General features: G+C 43.5%; 1 protein-coding gene across 5 annotated transcripts in view; it reads right to left on the reverse strand.

Moving 5' to 3' along the window:
• sema4d (sema domain, immunoglobulin domain (Ig), transmembrane domain (TM) and short cytoplasmic domain, (semaphorin) 4D) overlaps positions 1-17746 on the reverse strand; it is a 56507-nt gene that overhangs the window by 10953 nt on the left and 27808 nt on the right. For 3 of the 5 annotated variants that reach the window (XM_053648280.1, XM_053648281.1, XM_053648282.1), the window contains 2 exons: positions 3394-3527; positions 651-796 (listed from right to left, as the gene is read on the reverse strand). In XM_053648280.1, the coding sequence (XP_053504255.1) occupies positions 651-796; positions 3394-3490 (243 nt within the window). In that variant the 5' untranslated portion in view covers positions 3491-3527. Of the gene's footprint in view, positions 1-650; positions 797-3393; positions 4226-7352; positions 13830-17746 lie in introns of those variants that run through there. The other 2 variants (XM_053648283.1, XM_053648284.1) reach the window with 2 other exon arrangements.

The raw sequence follows: 17746 nt of genomic DNA on the forward strand, positions 1-17746 counted from the left end.
CGTCGGACGGCGTGGCGTGGGGACGTAATGACGTGTGCCGTTAATCGATCTACGTTCTGTAACATGTAAAACGGGAACGTTAAAGGAATATTCTAAAAGCAACTCATGTAAACACCATCATTATATTCTCTTATTCAGAATAAGGTCAATAATTAGATTACTTCTGTCCATGTAAACGTGGTCCGTCAGACGTAAAGCTGTAACTAACTTTTCCTTTTCAGAAGTTTGTACTTTTCCGTTTCTGGAGTCGCTAGTCAGGAAATGACCGCGTGGGAACAGGAACTAACTTGTAACAATCAAACCTGTGTGCTGTTTCTCAATAAATTCATTCTTATTTACCTTATTTAACCTGCTGTGGTATAAGAGGAATAAAACATTCAGGATGCGCGGTTACTGGAACGTAATTAGAACGTACTGGAGGTCGGGGTTCATCACACCATTCCTTGGTTGATTATTTTCCTACAACGGCATGCCAGGAAGTGTTCTACTCCTTACTTAACCTCCTGTGGACCTGTATTATAACCGAGTCCGAGTAAACGGGTATCTGACGTCTTTTAGTAAAAAGAACCTGTGGTAAACGCACACGCATGTACAGATACAGATCAGCTTGAAAACCCGCTGTAGTGATCTTTCACACCCAAGAACCTCACCTGGTTATTTTTGACGGACACGTCACTGAGGTCGAGCTGAAAGACGGCCTCTCTGGCGCCGACGTACAGCGCACCTCGCTCCTCACTCAGCAACAGAGTGGAGTAGTTAAACACGCCTGGCTCGGAGAACTCCACCAAGCTCACGTCTGGATAAACACACACACACACACACACACACACACACACACACACACACACACACACACACACAGAGCAGGAAAGGAGGCAGGTTAAAAGTCAGATAAGCATCAGTTTCTTGGGGGGGAAAAAAAGAAAAGAAACTAAACAAGCATTAAAAAAAGAAGGATAAAAGCGTCACGTGTCTTCATCTGTCGCGAGTCTGCACTCAGATTAGGATTTCTGTTCTGCTCTGAACGCACGTCCTTTAATTTGCACTGATGTGAGTGCAACATTATCTCGTATAAAAAGACACCAAATGACACAGTGTGCTTCTCCCAGAGTCGAGTGCTTCACCGTTCACATGAAATTCTTTATGATCTTGGGCACGGGCGGACGCGAGGACGCCGGGGAGACGCAAGCTGTCTGAGGCAGTGGAGTGTGTATGAGTTTAAGTGTGGCCGTATGTGTGTGTGTGTGTGTGTGTGTGTGTGTGTGGAGAGATGATCGAGAAAAGAGTAAAAGGTGTGTGGGTGGTTTACATGTCACTGGAAGCTTTTAACTCATCTGCACACCCTGCAGTGTGTGTGTGTGTGTGTGTGTGTGTGTGTGTGTGCATGTGTGTGTGCATGATTTTCAGGTTGTTGTTTGTTGTGTCAATGCCACACATACACCAAAGGGTACAACTTACAGTGGTGTATATCTTTCTCACACACACGCTCAACTCATACCACTTCCTGACGTATAGAAAAAACTGAACAGCGTCTAGAAAGTGGGTTTTAAAACCATCAACACGCTGTGTGTGTGTTAAAGATGAGAGAGTGTGAAGTATGAAGTAAAATAATTCACCAGCAGAATGTCTACTTTTACTCTGATAAACTGAAACTAAAGTGCTAGCACTAGGACCACCAGCGTTACACACACACACACACACACCTCACACTGACCCATACACACACACACTGACCCTTACACAAATACACACCTCACACTGACCCATACACACACCTCACACTGACCCATACACACACACCTCACACTGACCCATACACACACACACACACACACACCTCACATTGACCCATACACACAGAAACCAGAAATTAGGTTTTCATGTTTTGTTTCAATATTACAGTAACTATGAAACAGAGGATGATGCTCTGTACATGTCTAATACTCTCTCTCTCTCTCTCTCTCACACACACTCCCTGCCTCTCTCCCTCTCTCTCTCTCTCTCTCACACTCCCTGCCTCTCTCTCTCACTCCCTCTCTCTCTCTCTCACACACACACTCCCCGCCTCTCTCCCTCCCTCTCTCTCTCTCTCACACACACACTCCCTCCCCCGAGGCCTCTTGGTTTCTTGTCAATTTGTTGACAGGTTGTTAAAAAAAGAACTTCAATGAACACCTGTGTCTGTCTGTGTGTGTGTGTGTGTGTGTGTGTGTGTGTATGTGGTGAAAGATGCAGTATATCATGTACTGTGTAGAGGATTTTTGCATGCATATTAACACGACCAGATGTAAAGGAGCGTTTCTGTTGTATTCAATTTGCGCCTGAAAATAATATTTCACCATTATATATTTATTTAAAAAGAAGGTGTAAACTTAAGAATGTCCTTTTCTCAAAAAGTTTAAATGATAGCTGAATCATCTTCTAAGCTTCTTCTTCTTATTATTATTATTTAACCAAAGACCAAATGCTTATATTACAGAGATCATTTCTCTTCAGAAACGCTGAAAACGTTCTCTTTTTTTCAGCGATGTATAAGATTTTGGTACAAGCGACTGAGAATTTAGTGAATTCGGTTATTTCGTTCATAAAAGGAAAAAAAAAAAGTATAATTGTTGCTATGGTGAAGTTTTCCTTTAGGAATGAGTCTCCAGTGCGAGCATTATATAACGGTTCATTTTTCACCACAGAAGTGTCTTTGGGGTCGTCCGAGTTCGTCGAGAGATAGAAAAATGAGAGCCTGGTCAGGGAGTGACTGTTTACAGCTGCTGTAACGTACGCGGAACTTCCTTCATGTAGCTACAAACGAATTACTTCTTGTTCTTGGATGAATACAGAACTGTAACGGATAGCAAATTTCTGTGGCGTAAGAGGAATGAAATACTTTGGAGCGTGCCATTATAGGAAAACAATCAGCTTTCAGGGTGGTAGTGGCATCTCCGCTTCATAACACCACCCTGTTTATTATTTTTCACTGCACCTATTATCATCTACTTGAGAAAATAACCGTGTTTATTTTCCAGAAAGGCATCTTTACTCATGTATGACTATCAGGTACTTCACACAACTCTGACTAAACCTTTCTGGAGAGTTCATAAATAGGGAAGTGTCAGGATTACTTTCAGAAAGCACCAGTACTTTACATAAAACCAAACCAAACCGAACAAACCTTTAAACACTTGTTACACGATGCTTCGAGTCTTATCCACGGAGACGAACACAAAACTTTAATATAGACTACACACAGATATCACTGTGGTTTTAAAAAACCCAAAAAAACAGCAAATGGAAACTTGTACTTTTATTGCGTTTGCTCTTTAAACCCTGCGGTCTACGCCAGACTCAAACACAATAAAACCGGAGAAATTTCCGAGGTCTAATTAGAAGCGATTGTACCTTCACGTCTCCACGAAGTCCTGGGAACGCTGGATGGCCCGTGAGCGGAAACTTCCAGAAGCAATCCCAGGAAAACTCCCAGCACGCTGAGAGCCATGTTAGACTCTGGGATCTTGGGTAGCGTGAGGTTACCTCTGTGAAAGACAGATCGACATTTCTGATAAGCAAAGAGAGAGAAAGAGTAAAGGAGAGAGAGAAAGAGTGAGAGAGACAGAGAGATGACCTACGCAGTACAGTCAGTGTCTGAGACAAAGAGAGACTCATCACGCTGTTCACATGCTTGAAAACTAAACAAAAAAAAAAAACCCACTACTTCCTCTGTGGCAGCTTTACCCACATGAACATGCAAAAGATGAAGAAACAAAAACAAAACAACAAAAACTGTACACAATTAATCGCTATAAAGAGGAACAATATCTAGCATTGTTTACTAAACAGCAAAAACACAATGTCTGTGTTCGTTATGTTAGTTCACACACAGACACTACAGATTATTTAAAATTGCAGAGCTGATGGTTGGCTTAAAATTCACGTCCCACTGCCTGCAATACCAATCTTTACCTGCAGGGGTCTCAACACGCACCAAGTCTGCCTACAGGTAAAGCCATCATCACCACCAAAGCAGAGCAAGATATAAAGACGTTTTTTTGTTTGTTTTGTTTTTTGTTTTGTTTTTCAGTTGAGAGAGCATTAAATAAATATTTATTTCATTTTATAACATCTTCAAGAAAAAGAAAAAAAAATACATTATACATACTATTTATGTGGTAGGTTTAGGACCGCTCAGACTCCAGTCCTGGAGAGTGCAATGCAGTCTTTTGCTTTGATAAACCTGTTTAAGTCAATAACGTAACAATTATATACCTGTTAATACATGGGCTGTCTCAAATCTAGCCTGTGCACTTCAGTTCTAGATCAAACTCCGTAGTTCTCGGGCATGTGCCATAGTTCTAGAGCATACTCCATGGTTCTGGAGCACACCCCATAGTTCTAGAGCGTAAATCTAGAGGATAATCCATAGTTCTAGAGTACAGTCCATGGTTATGTTGCATTGTCAATATTTCTAGGCCATACTCGAAACTTCTAGACCATATGCAAAATCCTATACCCCACACATACACACACACACACACCATACTTCACTCCATATCTCCAGACCAGACTACACGGTGGCTCAACAGTTAAGGCTCTGGCTTACTGATCAGAAGGTCAGGGGGCTGCCACTTTTGGGCCCTTGAGCAAGGCTCTTAACCCTCTCTGCTCTAGAGGCACTGTATCATGGCTGACCCTGCGCTCTGACCCCAACTTCCTAAGAAGCTGGGATATGCGGAAAAAAGAATTTTCACTGTGCTGTACTGTAAAAGTGACAAATAAAGGCTTCTAACTCAATCCCTCTAGACTATACTTATACTAATACCATACAATCTCCTTAAACCATACTCTTTATATCTATTCCAGGCATTTGCAAAACGTTCAAATATTTAGAATGGTTCGTTTACATGACACGTTTTGGTTAGATTTGCCATTAGGTTTCAGCTTCTGATTGTTTTCAAAGGATTCTTTTACAGGCCTATTGTTAATGAGTTATTAAGGGTTGGATTAAACCCATTTGACCTGTCTAGCAGCCTAATAGCTCTAAGAACTCATTAAGAAATATAACAACTCTGATATTTTTGGGATGTGACTTCCGGCAGAGTAACAAGACCCTAGCCCCGTCTATCTACTCGATGGTGAAAAGAGGATGGGTTCCTTATCTGAGGCTGGTTCCTCTCAAGGTTTCTCTTCCTCATGCTGTTTCGGGGTGTTTTCTTGCCAAGCTACTTTGTGACAAAAGTCTATTGTTACAAGTGCTATTGAATTGAATATGTACATAACTATAGGGTTTTTGTGAATGAAACAAACAACTGAACAGCCCTCAGTATCATAGCTCATTGACCTGCACTTGAACAACCTCCACTGAAACATAGTGTTCGCTGTTAACTTTGTGCGACCTTGTGCTTCCTCCGAGACACACGAAGCCACGGCATTTTGAATGCGCTTGGAGGAAATCACTAACGAGAAACGAGAAGACATAGAAGCACAAACACAGTGTCTCTGCCATCAAAAATTCTCATTTGCGCTAAAGCCTTGAGCTTCCCGATACACGGAAGATAAATACCTAGCAACGGTATGCCTTCCTGGGCTGAGTCGGAGCAGCCGAGCAGCCGGTCGTTCCAAAACATTATCGTTTACACTCCGTGCAGCTCGAACGGCCTGGCCTCGGGCCGACACGGGGGGTTCAAACAGAAGTCAGGACACATGCAAGGCCAAAATTAGCACCGAGGACGATAAAGCGCTCTCACGACTTATTGTCAGGTTTGCCGGAGCCAGCTCCATTAGCTGACGACGTTCTCACGTATGCTGAATATTTCAGGAAAACCTGCCAGCATTTAGCGAGTCACTGAAAATTTCTCGAGAGCACGTAGACGTTCCATCGTGCAGTCATTTCAGGCCCCGCCCACACGTATACGGATATATCCAAAAACACAGCGTTTTCTCTGTGCTTTGGCGTCCCGTCCACAGTTTGGAGTCTGAAGCTGTCTGAAAACACCCACGTAACGTGGAGACATTTTTAAAGCACCATTTTCCGTGTTTTCGAAAACAATGACATCACAGCATGAACCTGCGCATGCCTGTTTTGGGTTTTGCGAAAGTTGTAAATGTACTAGGACTCGATTAATCATGGCTGCTCTGTAATTTCATTCATTTTAGTTACATTTACATATGGGGGGGGATGATTCATGCTCGGGCGCTACAAACTGCGCCATGAATAGAGATTTTGGATAAGCCCTGAGTAAACTAAAAGCTTTTGGGACAACGTCCAATCAGAGATTGTTGTTGCTGGAGACTGCGTTTCCGGATTTTCCCTTCTCTGTGGCCCAGTACGCACGTCCATGTCTTTGACGTTATTCTTCTACTGGGCTTGCATGCACACACGAGTGTTTTCAAAAATCACATGTACATTTCAGTGCGGTTTAAGATATTTTCTGGGGGAAAAAAGAAAAGTCTGATCTAATCCAAATGCGTTTCCACCCTGCTGCTGCTCCTGAAAGGATGGGGTTACAGCAAGTTCTCCAGAGGCATCCAAAGCCTAACAGAGCTCAGATAACTGTGAGAGCAGGGCTGTGGTTAAAGCAGGGTGTGCTCACACACCAAATACAGGCCTGCCATTCTTCACGCTCGCAACCGAAAGATTAGAACTCCTGAGATTAAAACTCTCACGACCACGGCTTCGATTCATCCGCTGCAACATGTTACTTGGCAGATTTATGAAATAAATAATAAAGGTGGAGACATTTCTACGATACACATCATGCACATCACAAGCTTCCTAAGAAACCGTGTTTTGCGTTTAAAAAGCAGCCGATTTCATCTTTAATTAAACGTCTACGCAATAGAAATTATTTAACGAAAGAATCATTTTTTTTGAAATATTCCAAATCAAATCCAACAGCTTCGGATTCAATGCAATATCGATCTGTTTAATATAATCAAAGTATTGTGAAAACGTGGCTAACGAACTGGAAAACCGACAAAGAAAGAAAAAAAAAAACGAAGACGAGTCCGAGTGCCGTGTTTACCTTGACTTTACTCTCGGCGTCTCCTCACTCGTCACTGCTATAACGTTACGTAATCGGGTAGGCTTAAGAAAGCACGTACGGGCACGAGAAGCTATAACTCCGTCGGGAGAGTGCGCCGTATTTCAATCCGACTTCGACGTGACATCCTTATTAAAACAAAACAGAGCCGACATGTTCTGAAGCGGGAAGAGTTTTGGCAGCCGGTCAAAAAAAACCCACAAAGCAGTGTCACGCCATTAATTAAAAAAAAAAAAAACCCAAACCCAACAACGCTAGTTTAAAACAAAACAAAAAACAGTGCTAATCCAGCACTTGTAATACGACCGCAAGTTTAAGTACCTGAAGAGTCTTTCCCTGAAGTGACTCGGGCACGCCTGTACGTCTTATCCGAGAAAAAGTAAGTGCCCTACCTCCATGCTGGTCTCTTCTCTTTCGACTCGCTTTTACGTGTGATAGAACGAGAACACAGGCGCTCGGTTAAAAGTCTCACCGAAGAAGAGCTTATCAGTGGTTATGGACAACCCTGTCTTTACAGAGTCAGCATTCCACTCAATAGGGGAAACCTGAGAACTCCAGACTTAAAAGGTGGAAAAGCTGGGTTCTTAACCTGAGAGTAGGCAGTGTGCAAAATAAAAACAGTAATACGAGAACTTGAAGCCGTATCTGAGGGACATCACGATGCCTTGAGGGCTTTTTAAAGCAGTAAAACAATGAATATATTCTGGAAGTTGATATGAAGAAAACTAAGCAGATTGTGTGCGTGTGTGCGCTTCAGTCCGAGCCTCGTCAATATCCCATCGCGTGTCGGAGAGGAAGGGACGGCATTAAGATCTTGTCGAGCAGGTTTTCAGGCTTTTACGGTTCGTTGAAAGGATTTCTGCAGGTCTGAAGAGATGAGCGCGCCAACCGTGTTTGCACAGAAATACCAAAGGAAAGATTTCCTGCTCATTTCTAGGCGATAAGCGTCGCACGAAAACTCCGCGCGCCAAAGCCTTTCGCGCTTCATATAATCTCAGGCAAGTTCAGGGTTCGAGATAACAAATGTGTTGTGCATAAAAAGGCTTTAATAGTTCGCAGCGTAGGTGTTCCATGCGGTGTAACGCCGCATTCTGCGTGCGGAACAAAAGCACAAAGAACCTCGAGCGCAAACATCTGTACGCGCATCAAAGACCAGACAAAGAAAAGCAAGGGAAGAAAGAAAAGACCTGCCGAATGAATGCCTAACTGGAATTCCGCCCAAAGAAAGATGAGTGCGTTGGCATGGACGCCTGTTGCCGTGGCAACAAATTCGTCAGCTCATCATGTCGGCACGGCGGTACTACAGGTAAGACTTATTGACATGCTGGATGGAATCGCCTGGAGCGGAGTAGCACTTCAAAAGCACGTCACGAGGCTTCTTCAGTCATATCCTTTTTCGTTTTCACCTCGTCTCTACTTCAGGGGAAAGTCCAGAATTCTCCGAGCGAAAGCTTAAAGCTTACGGAAAACCAAAAAAAAAAAAAATGCCTCGAGGGGAGAAATCTTTTTCTAAAGTTACCCAACCCTTTTACTTTTACTCTCTGGCCTTCCCTTTCGGATTTACTCCATCGTCTTCTCCGAGACCTCGGCGTCCATCGAGGTCCAGTGCAAGGATTGCTTAGCATGGAAAGTTTTAATACAAGGACGTCCTGTCCGAATCCGACAAACAAGAGACTAAATAAAAGTTGAGCACATCCAAACCTCGTAGCGACATTAGCACCGACTATCACATAACCAGACAGCGAATTGGAAATAATTGATCACTGATCCCGGTACTAACGAATTTATCCATTAACGCCTTCAGACGTCCCAAACAAATTAGAGTATATATATTTTTTAATTAATTTAACAAACCCTACCGACATGACGTTCACTCACATCCATTCTCCTGCTACGGGTTATAACAACGTGACACTACGTGTCAAAAGTACCACGTTAGAGAAATGTTTACGGCATGTATTCGCTTTGATTGCGTAATTGACATACCGACTTCAACACCTAGCATAAATCGCAATATAATGCCAACGCATAAACTCACGACTACAACACCCGAATCGCTAAAAGTACAAACCAACAATCCTCCAGGTGTCATCTTTCTTGGTTCATTTACATACGTTTCATTTACAATTATGGACGTCTCATGGGCGCGTAACACAACTGTAAAAAGTACACGTTCTTTAATACGTAAAATAACGTTAGTGTTGGCAAGTTGTACACATATATATATGAGAAATATAAATGCAAACACTTCAGGACGTGCTGTTAGAAAACGTTGGCAAGAGTAACAGCGCTTCAAATCGGGACACATCGCTATCGTTGATTACTTTCTAAGAACGTCGTGATGAGCGTTTTACCTTGTTATTTACTTATAAACAAGGTTGGCTATTTTGGTAGCATCCCCAACAAATTAACTCGCTACACTGCGTTTACAGTACAGGGTGGAAATAGATTGAATGTACACTGGATTTAGCGTTATTTATTTGACCAAATATTTCTCCCCAATTTGGTCACCTGCCAATTCCCACCCACTAGCTAACTCTCCCCGTCACACAATAGCTACCAACCGCTATCCGCCCTCTTCCGCATACGTGAACCCGCAGATGTCTGTGATCGGCTCACGTCACTGTGATAGACAGGGGAGAGAGAGTAATGTCTTCCTTCCCTCCCACAGTGCAGTTTTGCTCTCTGGACCTTGGCCACAGATGGCTGTGGCAACGTCTGGATTCGAACTTGCAAACTTTCGAACTCGCGTATTTCCCGTTTCATAAAAGATGGTAGGGTAACACTGGCTAGTCAGCGTTTTCATTACAGTTACACACCAATACGCTTGCCAGATCTTCATCAAAACACTACAGATGGCAACATCGCACTGGAATCAGACACTAAACACACTTTATATGCTGTATAGAAAGAAAAAAACAAACCCTACTGAATGTGTCCTGCATTGTGTTTGACATTTGCCTCATACGCCCAGTTCTCGCCACCTCAGTAATGGAAATGGGTCACAGCCAGTGGCATCACGCCCACTGGGCAGCCATGTGACTATCCAAAACATTCAGCTCCTGCCAAAGTCTCTTTCACACAATATCCGTCACTGTGTGTCTCCTCCTCACCCCGGCAGCCGCTCACATGGCACATTGATCGGGAATCAATATGGTGCCACTCAGCCTCGACCCAAAATGCCTTTCTGGCAGAATGTGCTTTCTCACTGAACTCTCCCACAATCCTTCACTCTCTCAAGAGGCGTTCGTTATAGAGTACTTATCCTATGCAGAAGATCACTGTTGTTAGACTCAACCATCTCAACAGAACCCGTACATATTCCCAACTGGGAGAGAAAGAAGAAAAAAAAACCCCGAAGTGTATCCGCTAACATGTTGTATATGAACGTCTGAGACAAATATCACTAGTTGTGTAAGGATGAGAAAAAGAGGAAGACATTGAAGCATCAGGACATGTAGCGTCTCAGAGCTTTGCTCCAATCTGCAGAGTAACACAATACCGTTACCACAGTGGACGTAGACGATGATCGACGTCTGGTGGCTATAAATGACGAGTCTTTGAAGCTTTACAGATATCCGGACATAGATATAGATTTATTCCTAATGAGCAAGCCAATCGTGATGGGGTGGTGAGGAAAAACTCCCTGAGACGACACGAGGAAGAAACCTTGAGAGGAACCAGACTCAAAAAGGAATCCATCCTCTTCCAGGTGACACCGGACAGTGAGAATATAAATCGTTACTCTTCTACAATTGTACACTGTAGAGTCAGGAAGAAGGCTGGTGGAAAGAGTTTTAGCTTTAAGTCTATAATATCCAGGTGAAGTTATCCACTGTATAATGAATAAGCAGCGGATCTGACACACTAATCACGTCATCATTCGAAAGAGCTGTGATCTCTTCATGTGTTCTCTCTCTCTCTAATCAAAGGCAAAAAAAAAGGTCAAGAAGGGATGTCAAAAAAGGTTACCACAACTAATGTAACCGATCTGTGGGCGTTAACCTGGAGCAGATGATTATATACACAGCTGAAAAAGCTTAAGGACATGAAACGAGAACTAGAAAAACGTCAGTCAGCTTTCACTGCCCTCCAGCTGTTACTCATCAGCCATCCCATAGGATCGGAGTTCGGAATCTCCGCATGGTTCAACACCTCGGGCCGATTCATCTCTTCAGGCATACAAATCAACAAGACTATGTGTTCATTTGTTTCATGATCCCAGTGGAAAAAGACATGAAGAGAAGTCCATTAGAGATATCACCAACAGTTTTAAGAAACTAAAACAAGACTGAACTACACAAATCGGATTTGCAGAGGCACCAACGGCGCTCCCGAGAAAATCCCAGCATGCAGAGAGAGGGGGGGGAAAAATGCTAGCGTATGTCTGACCTGAAAGCTCCATGCTAACAGCCACTGAGCCCACAGCCCCATCCACTTGTTTTCTATTGAGTCACAAAATCAACGCCTGCAAATTCACAGGTCAAGCTTACGTTTGCATGAAACCAAGTAACTGCCTTCCTTTCCCTTTCTGAGAACTGGTTCTTCCACCGAGTGAATTTTATTTGCATTTGGTCTGAATGCTGCTTTAGATGAAAAAGCAGAAGAGTACCGTAGCAAGGGGTCAAATTCGTAAATGCTACGACTAAACCGTAGAAGTTGGCACCTCTGGAGCTTCAGCAAGCTCAACAGCGATACACGCCGGACAACTCCATTTCCGGTGTCGTTTTTACGAACACGTAGGGCATTGGTTTTCCAAAGCGGGGACTATGAGAGCACTTGGCAACACCGCAACACAAAACAGATACTTTTGCATATAATTGCAGTATATGGAGAGGGTGCTGAGCTAGCACAGGCCTGGAGTGACCACACTAAAGACACATGAAGGGTCAGCTACAGTAAAAAGAAAAGAAAAGAAAAAAAAGCCTATATTTAGAGCCCCAAAACACTGCATTCCCTACAGAACTCGCACGAGCTGAGAGGGAAGAGGAGAAAGAAATGAAGGGGGGGGCAGTGTTTGTTCGTTTTAAGTCACCCTCTGATCCTAGTACTGTGAAAAGAGTGACGTTATCAAATGACTATCGTTTATATTACATGTGTAGAAATGCCTGAGCTTGAAACATTTAGGAAATGTTTCCTAGTCAAAGTGAGAATTAAGCTCCAATCAGGTTCAACAAGTAAGTCAGGTCAAGTAACATATTGAGAAAACGGCAAGTCCAAAATATTTTGAAAGACCACTATTCGTAACACTAAACGTAACAGTTTAATAATATTTAATCATTTTAAAAGTTATTAAAAGTTAAAATATACAATCAAAACATCATAACAATGAAGAAACCTCTGTTAAACAGATCTGCGCTGTTGCTGTAAATGAAATGTCTTCGATTTTATCCCAAGGGTGTCAAAACTTTTGCACTCAACTGTAATTCTAATTCTAGGTTCTAAACCAGTGTGGGCGCATACACGCACACACCATCACTGTAAAACGTAATTACTGGCCTTTCCAGCTCTCCTTCAAAAAAAAAAGCCTGAATTGACTAAGCTTTAATTTTAACATCGGCTCACACTGATGTAAAAGCACTCGTAGGTTCCAAACTTTACCAAGATGATTAAAGTGCTCAAGCAGTCTGTTCTCTAAAGCAGAAGTAACGTAACAGGAAGCCATATTTAGTGTGATTATATCCTTGACAGAGAGACGGAACGCAGCAGAGGGCTGGTGCTGTGGTCAGGTCTGTTACTGTCGTTCACACGAAATTCCGCTTCTCATCGCCACCTGCAGCGGACGCTTTTAGACGGACACGATGGACTTTCCCTGTGCCACGGGAGAGCATGTGTTCCCGGCAGAGCATGTGTAGAGGACAACATCACGTCACGTCGCTCAGAATGTCAAGAGGAGAATCTACACTATGAGAAACCCGAAGCCCTGGGGGAGGGAAAGACACAATCGGAGGATACGCTAAACAGCGCGGAGGGGTGCAGGCTAGCGAATGGCATTTCAAGCCACGTAGATCCACTTACAGTTTGAAGAACAGGTGTCCGAGCGAACTAGGATGAAGAGGAGACACTTTGGAGCTCAGTTGTGACTGACTGAACTTCAGTCAGAGTTTCTACGCAGGATCGCAGCCTCTCTTCGGGTCATTCCTCCCGTTTGGCGAAACGACATGGAGTACAGTGTGCAAAACTTTGATTTCGGGCTTTAAGGGAAATCTGAGACTTAGTTTCCCTACCTGTATCTACAGTACATCCAGTGGTATCACACTACAGGAAGTACATCCACTTACCGTTAAAAGACCAGGTGTCCGAGTGAATTAAAATGAAGTACACACAGTTGGAAGCTCAGCGTGACTGACCTGAACAGTGTTCCTGTGTACAACTGCTTGCCTTTCTTCAGTTCAATCCTCAGAATCCTCCCATTAGGAAAACAGGGAAGAGCTGGACCACAACGTGCAAGGCCTTGATTATAGTCTCTGAGGGAACTCCGAGACAGAGTTTACCTACCTGAAGCAAATCCAGCGCTATGACTCTGCAGAAATCCGAGCAATGAAGCACTTATAGTACACAGTGAAGTGCAGGTTTGCACATGTCATTTTAAGCCACGTAGATCCGTTTACCATTAAAAGAACTAGCGTCCCAGTGAAGCAACATGAAGAGCAGACGCTTTGGAGCGCTTCTGTGGCACCAAGTACACGACTGACTGCCTCACAGCCTCTCTTCAGTTCAATCCCAAGAAAGCTCCCATTAGGCAAACAGGGTTGACACTGCATACAACGTACAGAAGGTTTAGGGAAAAATCTAGGAAAAAAAGACTTCGTTTCCCTACCTGCATCTACAGTACATCCGGCGGTTTTATGCTACATGAATCTGAGCAGTGAAACATGTCGATCCAAATGCCTTTAAAAGAACAGGTTTCAGAGTGAATTAAAACGAAGAGATTTTGGAGTTTAGCCGTGCCCAGATTCACGACCGACTCAAATGTCTTGGCCCAGCCTCTCTTCAGTTCAATCCCACGAATCCTCTCATCAGGCAAAAAGGGAAGTGATGACGCATAATGTTCACGGGCTTGATTACAGGCTTTAAGGGACATGGAGGTATCGTTTCCCTACCTGTATCTACAGTACATCCAGCTGTACTACGCTGCAGGGATCAACAAAACCTGTAGATCCACTTACTATCAAAAGAACGGGAATCCAAATAAACTTGTATAAAGAGTAGACGGCTTTGGGCCACCAAGTTCACGACGGACTGAACTTCGATTGGTGCCTTGGTCCAAACTGTCTTCAGTTCAATCCCAAGAATCCTCCCATTAGGAAAACATGGAAGAGATACAAGCTAGCAGGGTACAAGGCATTGATTATGGGCTTTAAGGGAACTCAGACATAGTTTCCTTACCGGTATCTACAGTACATCCAGTGCTACTACGCTGAAGGCATCTGAGCGATGAAACATGTCGATCCACTTACAGTTAAAAAAAGAACAACAACAGACGCCCGAGTGAACTCAAACGAAGAGCCAGGTTCACGGCTGACTGAACTTCAATCAGAGTTTTATCGCAGAATCACAGCCTCTCTTCAGTTTAATCCGGAGAATCCTCCCATTAGGCAAAATGAGATGGAACACAGTGTGTACAGCGTTAATGATGGGTTTTAGAAGAATGCACTTACCTGCATATAGAGCACATCCAGTGCTCCTACACTGCAGGAATCTGAGCAATGAAACTCTCATAGGTGGATAAACAATTGCTCTTCATTCTTTTGTGTGTGCGCATATTTACTTTCCTCTTTGTGTATTTGGGTTTGTTTTGACCAAACCCAAACCTCTTCACAAAGACCGGAAAACCTGAAACATGACCTTGTAGGAAGCTTTCTCCGAGGAAAGATTTTTGTACTTCAAACATTAAAGAAACATCCTTTATTGTGCATGCATGACTACCTATAGATATATATAGTTCCATAATAAACAATAATACAAGACACCGTGTGTGCATGTATGGAGGTGTATATATAAAAAAATATTAAAAAAAAGGAGGACTCGAATGCAGTCACATCTTACCTTCTTCCTCATATCCCATCTTATTACCCAGCAGCCCCTGCTTGTATTTCCTAACCACAAGAAAATTACTGGCTTGATGAGACGCCAGTAAAAACACCACAACTTCCTCATATCACTCCCTCTCTCTCTCTCACACACACACACACACGCGCACATACACACACAACATCGTAAAAAAAAAAAAAGAGCCTATATAATGATTTAAACTGAAGCAGATGCATTGCACAAGAAAGAGAGAACTACAGAGGAGCTCAAATTCTTGGCCAAAACCCAAAACAGAATAATAATAATAATTATTATTCAATTATTAAAATCATATAGAACAATTAATAGGCTTGTATAAAATGTGTCTTAGGATCAAACATGTTCCATGTTAAATTCCAGCACTAAACTAGCTTTTTGTGTACTGATGGAAGGAAATTTTGGAAGGAGTCTCCAGTGTCAGCATTTTGTAACTGTCAGGGAAAAGTAACGCTGCAAAGTTTTGCATGGGAAAGAGGTTTGTTTGGTTTTGTGACCAGATGACAAGCAGCATAAATCTGGTCCAAGTCTATAACGATGGTTTACAGCTGCTATAACTCAAGTTTGGCTTTAAAAGCTACCTTAGGATGTAGTTCCAATGGGTTGAGGCCAGGGCTCTGTGCAGGACACTCGAGATCTTACATTCCAAACCATGTCTTCATGGAGCTCGCTTTGTGCACGGGTGCATCGTCATGCTGGTGGAACAGGTTCGGGCGTCTTAGTTCCAGTGACGGGAAATTGTAAAGCAGCAGCGTATGAAGGTGTTCTATACGATCGCGTGCGTCCGACTTTGTGGCAGCGGTTTTTGGAGAAGAACCACGTGGTCAGGTGTCCACATACTTTCGTCCATATAAAGTGCAGTGGTCACCATCCCTGTTCCTGGAGATCTGCTGAAACTTCCTGGAGGATTCATCTCCAAGCAAAATCTAAAACACACCTGTTTTAGTTGGTCAAGAACAACGATTAGATGGTCAGGTGGGCACCATTATGGTTGGAGCTAAAGTCTTCAGGAAGGCAGCTCTCCAAGGAACAGGGTTGGTGACCACTGATGGAGTGTATGATGTGTTATTGAAGCAGAAATCTTGCTCTAGAGACTAAAACTGTAGTGCTGATGAAGAGAGATGGCACAATGTTAAAAAAAAAAATCATTTATATCACCGTGGCAACAACTGAAAAATGGTGGATGAATTCCTACTTAAAAGACCTTCGTCTGTGTGCGCGTGTGTCAGTGTGTGTGTGGGGGGGGGAGAGATAATGGGAGGATATTCTGAGAGCCACTAAAGATCAAAAGCAAAATCTCAGGCCTGATCTAAGATGTCCGACCGCAGGTGTCCAGTGTGTGTGTGCACTCTGAAGACAGATCAGGTTTTAACCTCAGAAGAACAGGATCACTTTTAAAGAGTGCCAGTAACCGTGACCCTTTACCTCCGTGTGTGTGTGTGTGTGTGTGTGTGTGTGCGTGCGTGTGTATATATAACCCGAGGAGCTTAGTTTCCAGTTTCCTCCTCTCTCTAAATAAGCATGGACACCTGCGAGCTCTAGCATTTAAGAGCGAATAAGTTTTCAGAACGAGTTTCCTTCCTCGCACAGGCCTGGAATTGCTGTAATACCGGTTACATGCAACACCCAGACCTCTGAGAGCACGCTGGAGCGGATTAGTGGATTGTATTACGGCGCTCTAGAACCCGTCATTAATACGTACACAGTGTTCATGTCAGACTTTCTAAAGCAGGGCTATCCGATTTAAAAACCACAAATATGCCGTGGTTTAAACCTGGACGAACCTTCCGGCCTGAAACGTTACTAAAATAGGTTTTTATTAAAATATTTGCAATGCGTTTAATGATTCTGGTGCTACACAAGTCAGGTTTTGCCGTTAGAACCTAAAAAACAACAACAACAACAACAACAACAACAGACCAAGAGCTTCTTTTCTCACTCACCGTTCTCCAACGTCATATTAATGAGAAATCCAGCAGAGACATAGCGGAGACACTGCCGGGACTCAAAGTCCCAGAATGCAATGCAGCTATACGAAGAGTTATGTCAAGAGAATCGGCTCGGCTAGTCTGCGATCTAAGTCACAAAGCGTGGTATTAGCATGAAAGTCGCAGCTCTGAAAGCGGACCCGGTGAGCAGAGGGTTCAGACGAGGAGCTGGACAAGATTGAAGCACTAACGCACCGCTGCATCACTCCGTTTATGTCGAGAAGAAGCGAGGGCTGAATCCCTTTGGGGCGCAGATGAAGATGTAAAATGGCAGATATTAAAGAACAGATCGATATGTGAAGTGTTGTTCGGGGTGGATTTTCGTGTTCGCTTTTGCTCGGCGCGCTTTTCATCTTCGGCCTATAAAAGTCGTGTCTCTGCGGGCTCGCTTCAACGCGCGTCGTAAACGCGGCGGTTTTCCCCGCGATAGATCAGACCGTTTCCTGCTCTACAAGGCCGTGAAGTCTCCCACCTGCGAGTTCTTAGACGGCACGCCGATTTCGCACGCTGATTTAGGGTCAGCGCAGACAAAAAAACCCTGCGGAGCACCGCTGAGAAAACTCAAAGCGTCCTCTGGCACCAGTGTGAACGAGTGTGCTGGGCCTGAATGCTGGCAAACACACAGGAAAGCACTTATTTAACACACACACACACACA

Source organism: Ictalurus furcatus, chromosome 18 (genome assembly GCF_023375685.1).
Source record: "Ictalurus furcatus strain D&B chromosome 18, Billie_1.0, whole genome shotgun sequence".
Classification (NCBI taxonomy): domain Eukaryota; kingdom Metazoa; phylum Chordata; class Actinopteri; order Siluriformes; family Ictaluridae; genus Ictalurus; species Ictalurus furcatus.